Consider the following 14,827-nt stretch of genomic DNA (forward strand, 5'->3'; position numbering starts at 1 on the left):
AAGGGTCGGGGTAAGGAATAAGCCTTTATATAGTTCATATTATGTGCTAAGCCTTTAATATTATCTCATAATATATGTCATTTGATCCTCACAACAATCCTGGGAGGAAGATGTGGTTATTATCCTCATTTTACAGTTGATGCAACTGAGGCAAACAAGGTTAAGTGATTTGCCCAGGGTCACATAGCTAGTAAATATCTAAGGCCAGATCTGAACTTAGTCTTCCCGACTCCAGATTAAGTACTCTACCCATGGCACCACTCAGCTACCTCAATTTGCTTCTGTGTCTGGAAGGGTTAGAGGGAAACTGGGGATTGGAAGAGGGTACTCCAAAAGAAGAGAAGGCAAATACAATTCTTTTGTAATTTTACTTAGGGCTATCTTTATTCATGGTTATAATTCTTCCTCTATCTAGTGATTCTAACAATCTTTTTAAAAAATTCTCATTAGCACATATTGGAAACATGGATATACTTTTTCTCCCCGATTCATAAATAAACGGTAGGGAATTGGTTGGAAATCCCTTTGTTATGATTTCAGGCAGAGAGTAATAGAAATGTCATCATTTTATGTTTATATTATCTTCCTAAAATCTTCTGGAATCATGGGAATTGTGATTCCCATAGATTCACTTGCACTCGTATTCCCTAGGTTCTTTCAGTCAATCAGAAACCAATATATTTAATTCTCTCCCAAACTTGGGTAAGACCCTCTGACTTGTAAGAATGCACCAAGGACTTCCCTAGAGAACGGTTGCTGTGGAACTGGAATGGGTGTGTCCTCCAGGTATGTGTGTATGTGTGTGTGCATGTGTTTTTAATAGCTGCTGAAGGAACTTGGGTGAGGGCCTTCTCTTTTACCCGCCCATTTGGGGAGAGATTAAAGCCACTGAGTTTGGTTGTCCCATTCTTACTCATTGAAAACTACATCTTCACAGCCACTGAAGCCTCAGCTTGCAGACAGGACACAGGAAAGGTAAGTTCAAAGTATGACTTATGAATCTAGATCTGCTGAATTTTCCTGACTTGGGAGGCAATAGGTGAAAATATGAAGGGAAGGGTAGATAGATAGATAGATAGATAGATAGAAAGATAGATGATAGATATATGTATGTATGTATGTATACACACGTCTATGTATTTGTATACATATTGATATGTATGGATGTATATGTGCACACACACATATACATATGCTTATATAATATATAGCAGTTTTCAATAGAAATGTATTCTCTTTCCCAAAAATTCATGGAATTTTTTTCAGATCTGTCTTGATACTCTGTAATGCTTTAAATTCTCTAAGAGCAGATACTAAGTCATTTACTTTTAGCTGACCATATAACAAAGAATTTACAAATGTTAATTGGTTTACACTGAAATGAACAGTTATTGAAACATTTGGGAAAATTTCTCTTTTAAGTTATGGATAATATGGAGACCAGAAACTTTAGGCAGTGTTGAAAATATTCCCATGATCTCAGTTTAATTTCAAAAGAGATGGGTCAGGAGCAAGATATAACTGGAAAACCAGCCCAAATACAAAGATTCTCCTACCCATTTTGTGAAAAATTCAAGGTTTTGTGTAACATTCAATAGGACAAGTCCAATTTTTAAAAAATGACACGAACATGATCCTGTTAAGCTGGAGTCCCATCAATGAAATCTTTTTTTGGTTTTCTCATTTAAAAGAGATGAATTCTTAGTACTTAGGAGCATTTTTTTCTCTTTCCAAAAATTCCCATCACATTTAAAAGATTTGTAATATGTAATATGTATTTGATTGTCTGTATGCCTGCTCTTTGGTATAGAAAACACTTATACTTTTTGGAGTCTAATTGATTCTTCATGTATTTGTTTTCCCAGCAAAGAAAAGATTAAGCTAAGTTAGCATAAATACTTGGGTTCTCTCAATGATGATTTTTAAAGCTTTCACTTCTTAACTCCCATGTTGTTGTTGTTGAATTTGGTTATAGAATTCAACTAACAGCAGGTCTTTGGGGGTGGAAAGCAATGATGTATCTTCCCCAAATTTGATTGTCAGTGTGTTTCTGCAGGATTCTCTGAGAAGAATATTCTGTTTGGTGCCACTTAGATGCCACCATGTCTTCAGACTGTTTTGAGACCACCAATGACTACTATCTCCTCTGTAACACCAACGAAGGTTGGGGCATTGTTTTAGAGTCGCTGGCAGCCATAGGGATTGTTGTATCAGTTCTGTTCCTCCTGGCATTTCTCTGGCTCATGCATAAAGTTCAAGACTGCAATCGATGGTGCATCCTTCCCACCCAGTTTGTCTTCCTCCTGAGTGTGTTGGGTCTCTTCAGTCTCACCTTCGCCTTCATCGTCAGACTCAATCTGCAGACTGGCCCTGTCCGCTACTTTCTCTTTGGTGTCCTCTTTGCTCTCTGTTATTCCTGCCTTTTGGCCCATGCTTCTAACCTGGTGAAGTTAGTTCGGGGAAGAGGCTGCTTCTCATGGCCAATATTATTGGGCATTGCTATTGGTTTCAGTCTGTTACAGATAGTCATCGCCATTGAATATGTCACCCTCATGATGAACCGAGGTCCAATGTTTATATATATGACCCCTTATCAACTCAACATAGATTTTGTTGCTCTTTTAACCTATGTCCTCTTCCTGATGGTCCTAACCTTCTTTGTATCCAAGGCCATCTTCTGTGGCCCCTGTGAAGCCTGGAAGTGCCATGGTACTTATATCTTCATCACTATGGTTTTCTCAATTATTATCTGGGTGGTGTGGATCACTATGCTCTTAAGAGGTAATCCCCAACTACAACAGCAGCCCACATGGGATGATCCTGTCATCTGCATTGCCCTGGTCACCAACGCCTGGGTCTTCTTGCTGACTTACATTGTGCCTGAGTTCTACAGTCTCTACTGTTCGTGTAAGCAGGACAATGCTTTCCAAGCTCCAACATACCAGCAGAGCTTCAAAATGGAGACCCAGGATCATTCTCGAGGTAAATAAAAGATAGACCTCTGTACAATGGGGTGATGATAGAGTGGAACAAGCTGATTAATTTTAAGGAATATGCAGATTAAGGTAAGTTTTAGAAAAGATTGTGATTCAACAGTACATGCATAGAAATGGAGATCCTTGGAATTATTTAAACATAAACCCCCCCAAAAAATCAATTTCCTCAAAATATAGAACATCATAGAAGGATCAAAAAGGAAATGAATCACTGGCACCAACGAAGAACAGTTTGACTCTAAGGGTATGTGGATAGGTATTTAAAGCAGATATTCTTCCCAGATGTCAAATCAAGTTGGAGCTGTGAAGCTGTAGTGACATAGAATGGTTAAGCCAGCTGCTTGGCTATTAAATGCAAACATCAAATCTAGAAATAACTCAAAGTAAATTGACCCAAATTGAATGTGAGCTTTACACGACTAACTTTAAATATACCTTTATTAAAGTCACAAGACCCAGGGCTTCTATAGATCTGATCTTTTGAAATGGAGTTATTAGGAAGGTATTTAGCATTTTAAACACTGTAAATTTTTTCTAAGAAGAAAGAAGAAAGTTTAAATCAGGAGTCCTGTATAAAAACTCCAATAAGTAAATCTTACTACGGGGTGGAGGGAAGGACTTGTTTTGCTATGTTTGGATCACATTTTCTTTCTATTCCAGAGATTAGTTACAGTTCTTTGATTTAAGACCAAGTTTCCTATTTATCTTTTCCTAAGGGACAAGTTCAGAAATATGGTACAGTGGAAAGAGTATTAGCTCTGGAGTCAAAAGATCTGGGTTCAAATCCTAAATCTTTTTTTTTCTTGCCTGTTGGAGCATAAACAAGTCACATAACTTATTTAAGCCTTAGAATTTTTACCTTTAAAATTAAGGCCATTGAACTAAATGATTTTACTATTAGATCCAGTAGTAAGATTGCTTGAGACATTCAAGTTCATAGAAATCCTATAACCCTGCAGCTTCTTTGGGAATTGGGGGCTGATAATAATGCTACTGCTTAGCCACAATTTTCATTTTCCAATAGGAAATTCATTTCTTACAGGTAAGTTTATAGAATGTAAGCCTCCTAGATATTTAATTTAATTACTTAATATCTTGTACAGCTAAAGGTGTGCTCATCACACTCAAACAATGACTAATGAAAACCTTCCCTTGAACACATAGAGGCACCAATTTGTGAAATTGTAGGTGACACTTCCTAAAATTGTTTTAAATCCATTGCTAATTATAAATATAACTTCAAAATAAGGCTTATTCATACTTCTCTATTAACTCTATCAAGTCAATTTTATGTCTCCAACATTAATACTATACATTACTCATTTATAGTGTAACTTCAATAAAACAAACAAGATTTGCTATGTTCAAATACAAGTTTATGATGGATAAGCTAATGATAAGAGGGCAACAAAGCATAGGTTTGTTTGCTTTTGCTTTCTTAAAAAGCAAACACTTGTATAGGAGTGTAGCATATGATAACAGATGATCCTTTCTCCAATCATATGGCCACTATGCTAGTTGAATCTAAACTATACAACTGCCAAAATGATTTTTATGGCCATGTTACCATCCTTAATCAGTAAAGCCCAGGGATTTCCTATAACTCCAGGATTTGAATTAAAGTCCTTCAGCATTGAAACTCTACACAACCTTACTTCTTCCTACATTTCCACTCTCTTCACACTCTTCACTCCATCCTTGCACTTTACAATCCAGAAATACCATCCTACTTGGTGTATGATCACTATGCCTTTTCATTGTTTGTCCCAAAGGGTTGAATGATCTCTCTTGCACATCTCTACCTCTTGACATCCCAAGTTTATATAAGACTTAGCTCAAAGATCATCTTTGGCCGGAGGCCTTCCCGGTGCCCTCATCCAGGCACTTTCATCTTTCCTTTTGAAGTTGCTTTCCTTCTATTCTGGATGTATCTTATTTGTTATTTATTTATTTATTCATTCATTCAATTATTTGTTTATTTATTTATCTGTTGCCTCTTCCATTACTCTTTGAAGACATGGATTTGACTTTCTTTTTTTATCCCCATCACTTAGCACAATGCCTAGTACATAGTAAGCACTTAATAAACATTGTTGATTGATTGATCATCCCTTTGTATGAAAGCTATTTATTAGGACCTTATAAAATTCTTCCTTTTCCAAATAATTCAACTTGACATTCAATCAAGTAACTTTATTAATTTAATGATAACTAGCACCTACATAATGTACTTTAAGATTTGCAAAATGTTTTGCATTATTTGTCCTATTTGATCTTCACAAAACTTCTTTGAAGTAGGTGCTATTATTATACCCATTTTACAGAGAAGGTAACTAAGGCTAAGATAAGTGAAGTGACTTCCTGCATGTAATATAGATTAAGTGGTTTGGGCTTATGAAACATCACAGTAAAAATCCAAGTGAGAGTTTTAAAACTAAAGCAAGAAAAATAAAGCAACAGCTAAATGAATGAGATGTCAGGAAGATTTTTACTACTTTTTTTTCCTACTAGACTTAGGTAGAATCTGACAATGTAGGATGATTTGAAGGAATGATACCTTATATTTCTTATAATATACATTTGTTAAAATAAATTGAGTTCTAGGTTCTAGGAAAGGTCTGTACAAAAATAAGTGAAATCCTTGTTCTCAGTTTACTTAACATCCCATACAATCAATAAGATAAATAAAAGCTACAACAAGATGAATACATAAAAGTTATACAAAAATGGTTCATACCAGGAGCAGTTATGGTCTTCATTTGATTTTGAAAGTAAGAAAGTCTCAACTTTTTATAAAGTAGACCAAAGCTATGATCAGAGCTGAAAGATTTAAAATAGCATGATTCATGGGGTGACCTGATGAAATCTGGTTCTAAAAGAAAATTTCTTCCCATGAGACTTATTTCCTCATCATAAATCATATATTCAATTTATTTCCTAGGGTACAAGGGCAAGAATCTAGTACATTATATCATCTAATAATGGTAAAACTAGTTGCCAAACTTACTAAACAATGTTGGAAGAAAAGAGCACACTGTATTATTTTTCATTTTAATTTTTTTGACATTTTTTATTTTTATTTTTTATTTTTTTGCTGAGGCAATTGGGATTAAGTGACTTGTCCAGGGTCACATAGCTAGGAAGTATTAAATGTCAGAGGTGGTGTCTGAACTCAGGTCCTCCTGACTTCAGAGTCAATGTTTTATCTACTGTGCCATCTAGCTGCTCCAGCATTTTTTTTATTTTAGCGTTTTATTTACAAAACATATGCATGGATAATTTTTCAACATTGACCCTTGCAAAATCTTCTGTTCCAACTTTTCCCCTCCTTCCCCTTCCTCCTCCCCTAGATGGCAGGTAGTCCATTACAGAACATTCTTTTTTAAAATAAGATTTTGAACTCCAAATTTTTCTCCCTTCCTCTTCCTTAAGACAGTAAGCACTTTGTTATAGATTATATAAGAACACACAATATCATCAAAGAGCAATACATCTCAAGTTTGAAGAGACCTCAGAGATCATCTAGCCCAAGTCGATCATTTTGCAGAGAGGGTAACTGAGATCCAGGGAGGTTAAATTACTTGCCCAAATAATGCAAATAGAAACCATTAGAGGAAGAATTTTTATCCAGATCATCTGACTCCAGAATCAGTGCTTTTAGTCACTTGTTACATGGGTCACAACTTTTTTTCTTAAGAAAACATTTTGTCAAAAGGACCAAAAAAAAAATTGCATCCTAATCAACCACTGTAATTCTCCTGCTTATATATCAAACTAATTCAATTAGCATTTATAAGTGCCTATTGATTCCTAGGCACTATTCTAGACACTGAGAATACAAAACAACAAGAAAACCCCCTAATCTGAAGGACTTTACATTCTTTTGTTTCTATGTTGCAGCATTAGGTGTCCTTATCCTTAATATGAAGTAATAAATCACAAGTGTCTTTGCAAATAAGCACACTCCATTTCACTTTTTTTTTAAAGCCAATCTCCCTTCTTTTCAAGCTAAGTATTCCTTACTAAAGCACTCTCTTGGTTTGAAGGCTAGAAGAGGCTATTTGTAGATCACTGGGTCTCTTTATAGCTCTAATATGATATTTTTTCGAATGATTGATGCTAACCCAGTGCCTCTTTGGCTTTCAGCCCGAGACAGTGATGGAGCTGAGGAAGATATAGCACTAACATCATGTGGTACCCCTATTCAAGTACAGGTAAATGTACTCTCCTAATTTCACTAAGACAGGAGCACAATTAAGTACCAAATGAAGCCCTTACATTTCATTTTTATGTGCTCTATGTATATAAGAGATATAAAGGTCACAACCAGATAAAAAGAAGGCAAGAACTGACTTGGGATTTTGCAGATACAAGGGCAATTGCTAAGGGCTACAGTAAGAATAAATCACACACTATAAATGTTCTTTTCCCTTCTCCCAACATTTTTAAAGGGGAAATCAAGTTCAAAGATAATCCTGGAGTAGCTAGGGGGCACAGTGGGAGGTAGATTTATACTATCCCCATTTTGCAAATGAGGAAACTGACACTAGTGAGAATAAGTAATTTGTTCCGGATTTCACAGTTAATAAATGTCTAAGGCTGAATTTGTACTTAATCCTTCCTCACTGTAGGTCCAGTGCTCTATCTACTGCGCAACCTAGCTATTCCAGGTAGGGAGAATAGGAGATAACATCTATCCACAATAAGATAAGCCAATACCAGAAAGAAAGAAAAAAAGCCTAGGAGGAATATTTTCAGTTGGGGAGATGGGGAGAATGAGGGAAGAAAATCAACAACCATATATAGTGAATTCCCCTTAGCTCATGTAGCTAAACTGATCTTTGTGATAGATTAAATGGGGACTAGCCTAATTTTACTTCAAAATGACTTTAGCAGAAACGTATTAGCATTTCACTCCTTAAGAGATGCCTTTTCAATCTCTCACACAGAATAAAGGAAATTTAACTCTCCTACAATCCAATAATTCTTTCACTTAGTTTTCAATTCCATGAATTAGCCATTGAAGAAACTTCCCAAAAGATTATGGTCAATGGTTGAGGAAACAGGGAAGAAGGTGAGTAAGGCACATTTGGGAGGAAAGTTTGAATCTGTTTCCTTCAAAAAATGGTAAGTGGAGACAACGGAGTTGTGTGCAGTATCCCATTTCTCTGTATTCAGCTTTGAAGGATAATGGGGACATTTCTTCCTTTGTAGGCTGTTGATCCAAATCAAGAGTATTACATTCCCCGGGCCAAAGTCAACCTCCACCAGAATACGGGATTATAAAGGCACCAAGAAGCAGCAAGGAGAATTTGGGAGAAAGACAGAAGCTATCTAAGCATACAATTAATGGGCTGCAATACGATATCAGCATTGCAGTTGAATTTCAAGAAAGCATCATGCAAATGAAGTACCTGCCTCACCTTGCTTCTTTCCTGATGTTCGAGAAGCCTCTTTAACAGTTCTGCATGAAAAAAAAATTCATTTACCTTATAGAAAAATTACAACTTTGCTGCCTGTTCTATCTTAACTGAGTCTCTTTTTGTTCATTTATATCACTGAGAAATTCACTTTCCTTAGAAGCAATTTCTGATGTAACACGGAATTTGATTGGTAGAATTTAAAGCAAGTATTAGCTAAGCTCACTTATTTTATGAATGAGTAAACAAAGGCGTGGAGAGGGAAAGTGATTTGACCATATGGTCAATAAATAGCAGAGTCAGAAATCAAACCCAATTCTTCTAACTTCAAAGATAATTTTCTTGGCATTGTGTGAGGTTGTTTTGTCCTGATAGACCCACCATCCTCTTGTTTAAGAGAATTGTCATTCTATTTATATGGCAAAAAAGGAGGATTAGATTCCACCTCCTATCTGCTCTTAATAATATGACTCCTGTCTTTAGCCTAAAGGAATCATAATCTGTGCCTAAAATTTTAGGGGTCTCTATCATTCCATTAGAACTTGGTAATCCAAACTACATTGGCATGAATCTTTAGAAGTTTTAGTCCCATAGTATGACTGACTAGAATAGCAGCAAACCTGGAATAAGGTCAGTGATTTGTTTGATGAATCAGTGACACCAGAAGCAAAGGCAAGCCAAATTATACTTATAAAGAACTTTTAATAGTGAATATGAAATGTCATCCTGGCTTGGTGTTTCTAACACATATGCCTTTGAACTAATTGTGACGCCTTCATGAAGTTCACCACGTGTCTAGGAAATCAACATGATTTTGTTGAAAATGTATTTCCTTATTTCTTATACATTTTCAATATTCTATAACATGCAACATTCATATAGTGCTTTAAGGTTTAAAAAGTGTTTTGCTATACTGTTTCATGTTAAATATAGCATCGAACACTAAGAATTAGTTTATCAGATAATCAGTTTACCAGATAATTTAATATATTTAAATTTACTGAGCGGGGAAAAATACAAATATCTATAAATAAAGCATTAGTACTGTTGTGACCGACTTAAAGTACAGTACAGGTTAACTGGTTGGGTAAAGAATCTCTGATCAGAACTTTGGTTCATTTCAATTTAACAAATGTTACTTAGTGTCATGTTACTTGGCTATGCTAGACTCTTTTCTAGGTCCTGGAGGGAATATCTTATGGAAAACATCAGTGAATTTATGATCTCAAACTTCTTCTGGGTATTCTTTCCAATGGTATAATTCACAACCTATCCAGGGCTTCTCATCCTGTGGGAACTTAGCCACTTGTTCTCCTGCAAATTTTCTTGGTGAGTTAGAAGGGTAGGGAAAAAAGATCAATCACCAGAGTAGAAGCCTTCCTTGAGATCTCTTGACATTAAGTCAGCAGAGCTGTCCAGTGGGTACTGTTCTTTTGATATGTAACCATTCCACATCTTTTTCTGGTTATATATTTAATTAATAATACCTTTTAAGTCACTTCTCTTGTACAATTTATCAGTAATATGCTATAAAGTATTTATACTATTACCTATGTGTTTCTTTATTGTCCTCCAGGGGAAGAGAGAGAGGAGGGGAAGAAGGGAGGGAAGGAGGGAAGGGAAAAGAGAGAAAGAAGGAAGAAAGGAAGGAAGAAACCAAGTAGGAAGGAACCAAAGGAGGAAGGATGGAAGGGAGGAAGGGAGGAAGGAACAGAGAGAGGAAGAAAGGAAGAGAGAGAGGGAAGGAGGGAGAGAGGGAGGGAAGGAGACAGTGACAAAGACAGAGACAGGGTTTGAGGAGAAAAGAACATTTCGAACAACTATTGTGGAGGACAGAATGATTAAGGAGTTCAGTGAGAGTCCAATTGAGATTTGGTAACAAAAATTTGTAGTGGGCCCAATTAGCACACTTATGGGGCTTCCTCTTCTTTCATTAAGCAGAATGTGAATAATGGACATTATCTTATTATATAGAATTGGGGTTTAGCAAAATATGAATGAGGAAAGAATAACGGGGCAAAGATTTCTGAAAGCAGAGTAAAATATGATGTTGTTATAAATATGGATTAACTGTAATTTTGACATTGGGGAATAAGGCCAGAGCATGGTCAAAGATATGGGGAAATTCTAAAGGATAGGTGTATTAGAGATCTATAGTTAAGCACTGTACTAGGTGCTTCACAAATGTTATCTCATTTGATCCTTACAACTTCTGACAGATGAAGGTTATTATTATCCTTATTTTTAAAGAATAAAAACTGAGGCAAATGGGGTTAAGTGACTTCCTCAAGGTCACATAGTTAGTAAAAGTCTGAGGCCAGACTGAACTCAGGTCTTCTGATCTGAAGAACACAATTAGTAAAAAAACATTTATTCACTTTCATCTTAGGTGCAAGTGATTTCACATTGAGATCTCACCTTACAGTTTTATAGAATTGCCTTGAAAATAACAAAACTTTTGCTATATAAAAATTCTATAACTTCCACTATGAATTGGGGAGGGGAGTTGTTGCCATTGTTGCTGTTGTTTGTTGTTATTATTTTACCATATGAACCTTAACTTTTCCCTAACTCAGATATGTAAAAGTATATTTCTAATTCCAAAAATTTTTCTTCTCAGTTGAAAAAAAACCCCTATAAATACAAAGTCTTTTATGGCCATTGCTTACATGAAATTGAGGAATGAAACATAAAATGGGCAGAAAAGGGTATTACTGGAGCTGAACAAGTGATTTATCCCTGTCCTAACTTATTCATAGGAGGTTTATAGTCAGAGGCAGGATGTGAGTTAACAAAATTCATAAAATGTTCTTTCCAGCAAGGTCCTCAGAATTCATGTACTTTGACCTCCTTCATCACCTGTCCTTACAAAAGAGAGGCAGTATGGGTTTTTGGATAAACTGTGGGTTCAATTCCAACTGCTGATACATGCTAACTGTGAGAAACTTGATAGTCCCTCAGGCAACTTTTCAGACTGTAAGTTACAACGTTGCTCTCCAGCATTTGATGAAGAAGTTTCCATTTCAGGGGTAACTTGCTCGGTAAAGTCAGAAATTTAAATCAGAAAGAAAAAAACGAAAAGATTTGGTACATGTGAAAAGTTTGAACTGCTTAATTCTGCCAATGCTGGTGACATTGTTCAAACTACACATTTCCAAAAGGAATAATTCATGAGGTTATGGTAACAAAACAAAATGAACATAAAATCTAGAAAAGTAAAATATAATTACTACTCCCCACATGGGAGTTGATTGTCAAGTTTCCTGCAGTCTACTTCCAAAATTTTTCTGAATCCATCACTTTCTATTTTTGTTGCTGCCACTCTCATTACTTACATACTTGGACAATTGCAACAATGTCCTAACCATTTTTCTATACTCTCCAATCCACCCTTCGCATCTTTGCCAAGATTCATCTTTATTCAAAGATCTTACTTCCTTATTTCTCTGCAAAAGGTCCTTCAGTGGTTCCTGTTTGACTATGAGACAAGAGCTAAGCCCCAAAACCTGACCACAGAGCTACAACTAGGGATAAGCAAAGTACAGAGCTGCCTAAGGCACATGTAACTGACAGGGGTGTGTGCATGGCAATATTTTAATATTACTTTTTTCCTCTAAAGATATGTATGTATACATATAACTTAATGCCATAAAATTCTGCTTTGCCAATCATGTAAATACCTATATTGCTACAAATCAAATGGCGTAGGTGACAGTAGATGATTGTTACTTCTAATTTCACACAGAAGACATTATTTTCAAATGTAGGGGCAGGGGTGCCATTCCCAAATTTTTTCATTGCAGCATAAATGCCTTGATCTGCCTTTGCCAGCAAAGGTGGTTCTCCATTATCTGGTACCATCATGCCTTTGCACCTTCTCCTTATGCCATTAGACTATGAGCTCCTTGAGGGAAGCTACTATCTTTTGCCTCTTTTTGTATCCCTAGTGCTTAACACAGTACAGGGCATATCTGTTGTTGCTGTTGTTCAGTCATACAATTGTGACCAACTTTTCATGACACCATGGACCATACTGTCCATGAGTTTGTCATTCTCTTATCTTTAACTATTGACATTTTGTGTAGCTTTCAATGACTTATTTAAAATCCACTCTTTCCAAGCAGGCTTCACTTACTCTCCCAATTTGTGGCATGAGAATAGAATGATAGATTCATGGATCAAGAAGGGTATCTTGATTGACATTTACAAGCTATGTGACCGTAAGCAAGTTATTAAATCTCTCTGTGCATTACTTTCTCAATTGTAAAGTGGGGATAATAAAGCAGATGATACCTCTCACAAAAGAATTTTTGTGAGGCTAAAATGGCATGTGGATTGCTTTAAAAAGCTTAAATCATTATATAAATGTCAGCTATGATCTTTTCTTCTTCAGAGCACACATTGCTCCTGTATAGATTTCTTATGTACTTGTCATGCTCTATTATGTAATATAGTTATTTATTTAAATGCGGCATCTTCCTACTAGATTTGCAGGTTGCATGAGGATAGACACTGAATCTTCCTTAATTTTTGGCTGCCCCCCCCAAAATAATCTGGTACATTGTTTAAATATTTGTTGTCTGCTTGTTGAATTACAATGAAATATAAGCTTCTTGAAGGAAGAACCCATTTTTAAAAAATTTGAATTTGATTTATTAGAGCATAGATGAAAACCAATACCAAATTAGAAAAAAAACAATAAAAATGAAAAATAGGCATGAATCAAAATAGCTCTACCCTTATATATTTAAACAAACTGACACCAATAATGGAAAATAGATGAAAGAACAGACATCAAGAAAGAATAACACTAATTCCTCCAGAAATTTAAACAATGGAAATCAGGCAATGAAGAGGCCAAAAGAACTTAGAATTTATTTTAGTCAGCAAATACTTGCCCCTGGCCAAACAGAAAGATATGGTGATCAAGAACAATACCTGATTGGTAATAAAGTTGTTTGGAAAATAATGTGGTGTGGCAACAAGAAGATTATATGATAATCAATTCTGATGGATGTGACTCTTTCCAAATGATTGAGGCCAATTCCAATCATCTTGTGATGAAGAGAGCCATCTATACACCCTGAGAGAGGACTGTGGGAACTGAGTGTGGATCATTACATAGAATTTTCACTCTTTTTTGTTGTTTGCTTGCATTTTGTCTTCTTTCTCATTTTTTCCCTTTTTGATCCGATTTTTCTTGTGCAGCAAGATTATTGCATAATTATGTATACATATATTGGATTTATTTTAATATGTTTAACATATTTTGGAATGCTTGCCATCGAAAGGAGGAGTTGGGGGGGAAGGAGAGGAATATATGTATACATATATTGGATATATTTTAATATGTTTAACATATTTTGGATTACTTGCCATCGAAGGGAGGAGTTGGGGGGAAGGAGAGGAAAATTTGGAAACAAGGGTTTGTAAGGGTCAATGTTGAAAAATTATCCATGCATATGTTTTGAAAATAAAAATCTTTAATTAAAAAAAAGAAAATGTGGTAGAGGTTACTGGAAGATTATGAAAAGTGTTATCTTATTAAACATTGAAAGTGGTGTAGGTATAAAAACATTTACAGAAATCTTGGAAAGAGCTTCAATGAAATTAGATCACCAAAGAAAAGGATAAAACTGAATGATAAGTGATAAATGCAAAAGATGTATAAGGATTTATATTTTTAAAAAAACAGAAGTGCCAAAGGAAACACTACATTTAAACTTTAACATCCCATTACCCAGATGCTCCACAAGGAAGAAGAAATGATAGCTTAAAAAAAAACCAAAGATCAGAATAATAATTGAACTAGGCCAAGGCTATTCAAAAAAAGTTGATTAAGGTGGTGCTGAAGCCAATGCAATTTGAAGGGTATTGATGAATTAATTATATCAAGATATGTAAGAAGAGTGGCAGGAGAATAATATATCAAATATTTGAGGGAGGAATATTGGTACCAAAATTAAAAGATGATTAGAAAAATATCAGTAAATAACACCACTATGCCCATTTTCCTCCATCTCTATAAGTTATTTATGACTCCTCCCATATGGAGGGCATATTGATGAATATGTGATAAGGAAAGATGTAAGCTTTCAAAAATATTAATCTACCACAAATCACACACAGTTTATAAAAGGTATAGCAGATATGACTTTCTTTTATTTATTGTTTGTTGACTATAAAAACATTTAATTCAGTAGAACAAAATGCCACCTTAGAAATAAATCATACAATATCACTTTACAAGTTTAACATCAGAGATAATTTTGTTTGATGACTCTTATAGCAAACAAGAGATAAAATAGGAGCCTATGTGCCTGACAAAAGTGTTTCATATTCATGAAGGATGTCCAGCCCACAGTCCAAATATAAAAGGGATTCCCTGGATTCAATAAGATCAAACAGATA

General features: G+C 35.3%; 1 protein-coding gene across 2 annotated transcripts; it reads left to right on the forward strand.

Annotated features, from left to right (window-relative positions):
- The first annotated feature begins 892 nt into the window (after positions 1 to 892).
- On the forward strand, positions 893 to 9,909 carry GPRC5D (G protein-coupled receptor class C group 5 member D). 2 transcript variants are annotated; one of them, XM_051961285.1, is made up of 4 exons: positions 893 to 975; positions 2,057 to 2,982; positions 7,143 to 7,210; positions 8,211 to 9,909. In XM_051961285.1, the coding sequence occupies exons 2-4, from the start codon at positions 2,103 to 2,105 to the stop codon at positions 8,280 to 8,282; spliced, it is 1,020 nt and encodes a 339-aa protein (XP_051817245.1). In that variant the 5' UTR covers positions 893 to 975; positions 2,057 to 2,102; the 3' UTR covers positions 8,283 to 9,909. The 2 variants fall into 2 exon arrangements, with proteins under 2 accessions (XP_051817245.1, XP_051817246.1); XM_051961286.1 differs by lacking the exon at positions 7,143 to 7,210.
- The last annotated feature ends 4,918 nt before the right edge of the window (positions 9,910 to 14,827 follow it).

The sequence above is a fragment of the Antechinus flavipes genome, chromosome 5 (assembly GCF_016432865.1).
Source record: "Antechinus flavipes isolate AdamAnt ecotype Samford, QLD, Australia chromosome 5, AdamAnt_v2, whole genome shotgun sequence".
Taxonomy (NCBI): Eukaryota; Metazoa; Chordata; class Mammalia; order Dasyuromorphia; family Dasyuridae; genus Antechinus; species Antechinus flavipes.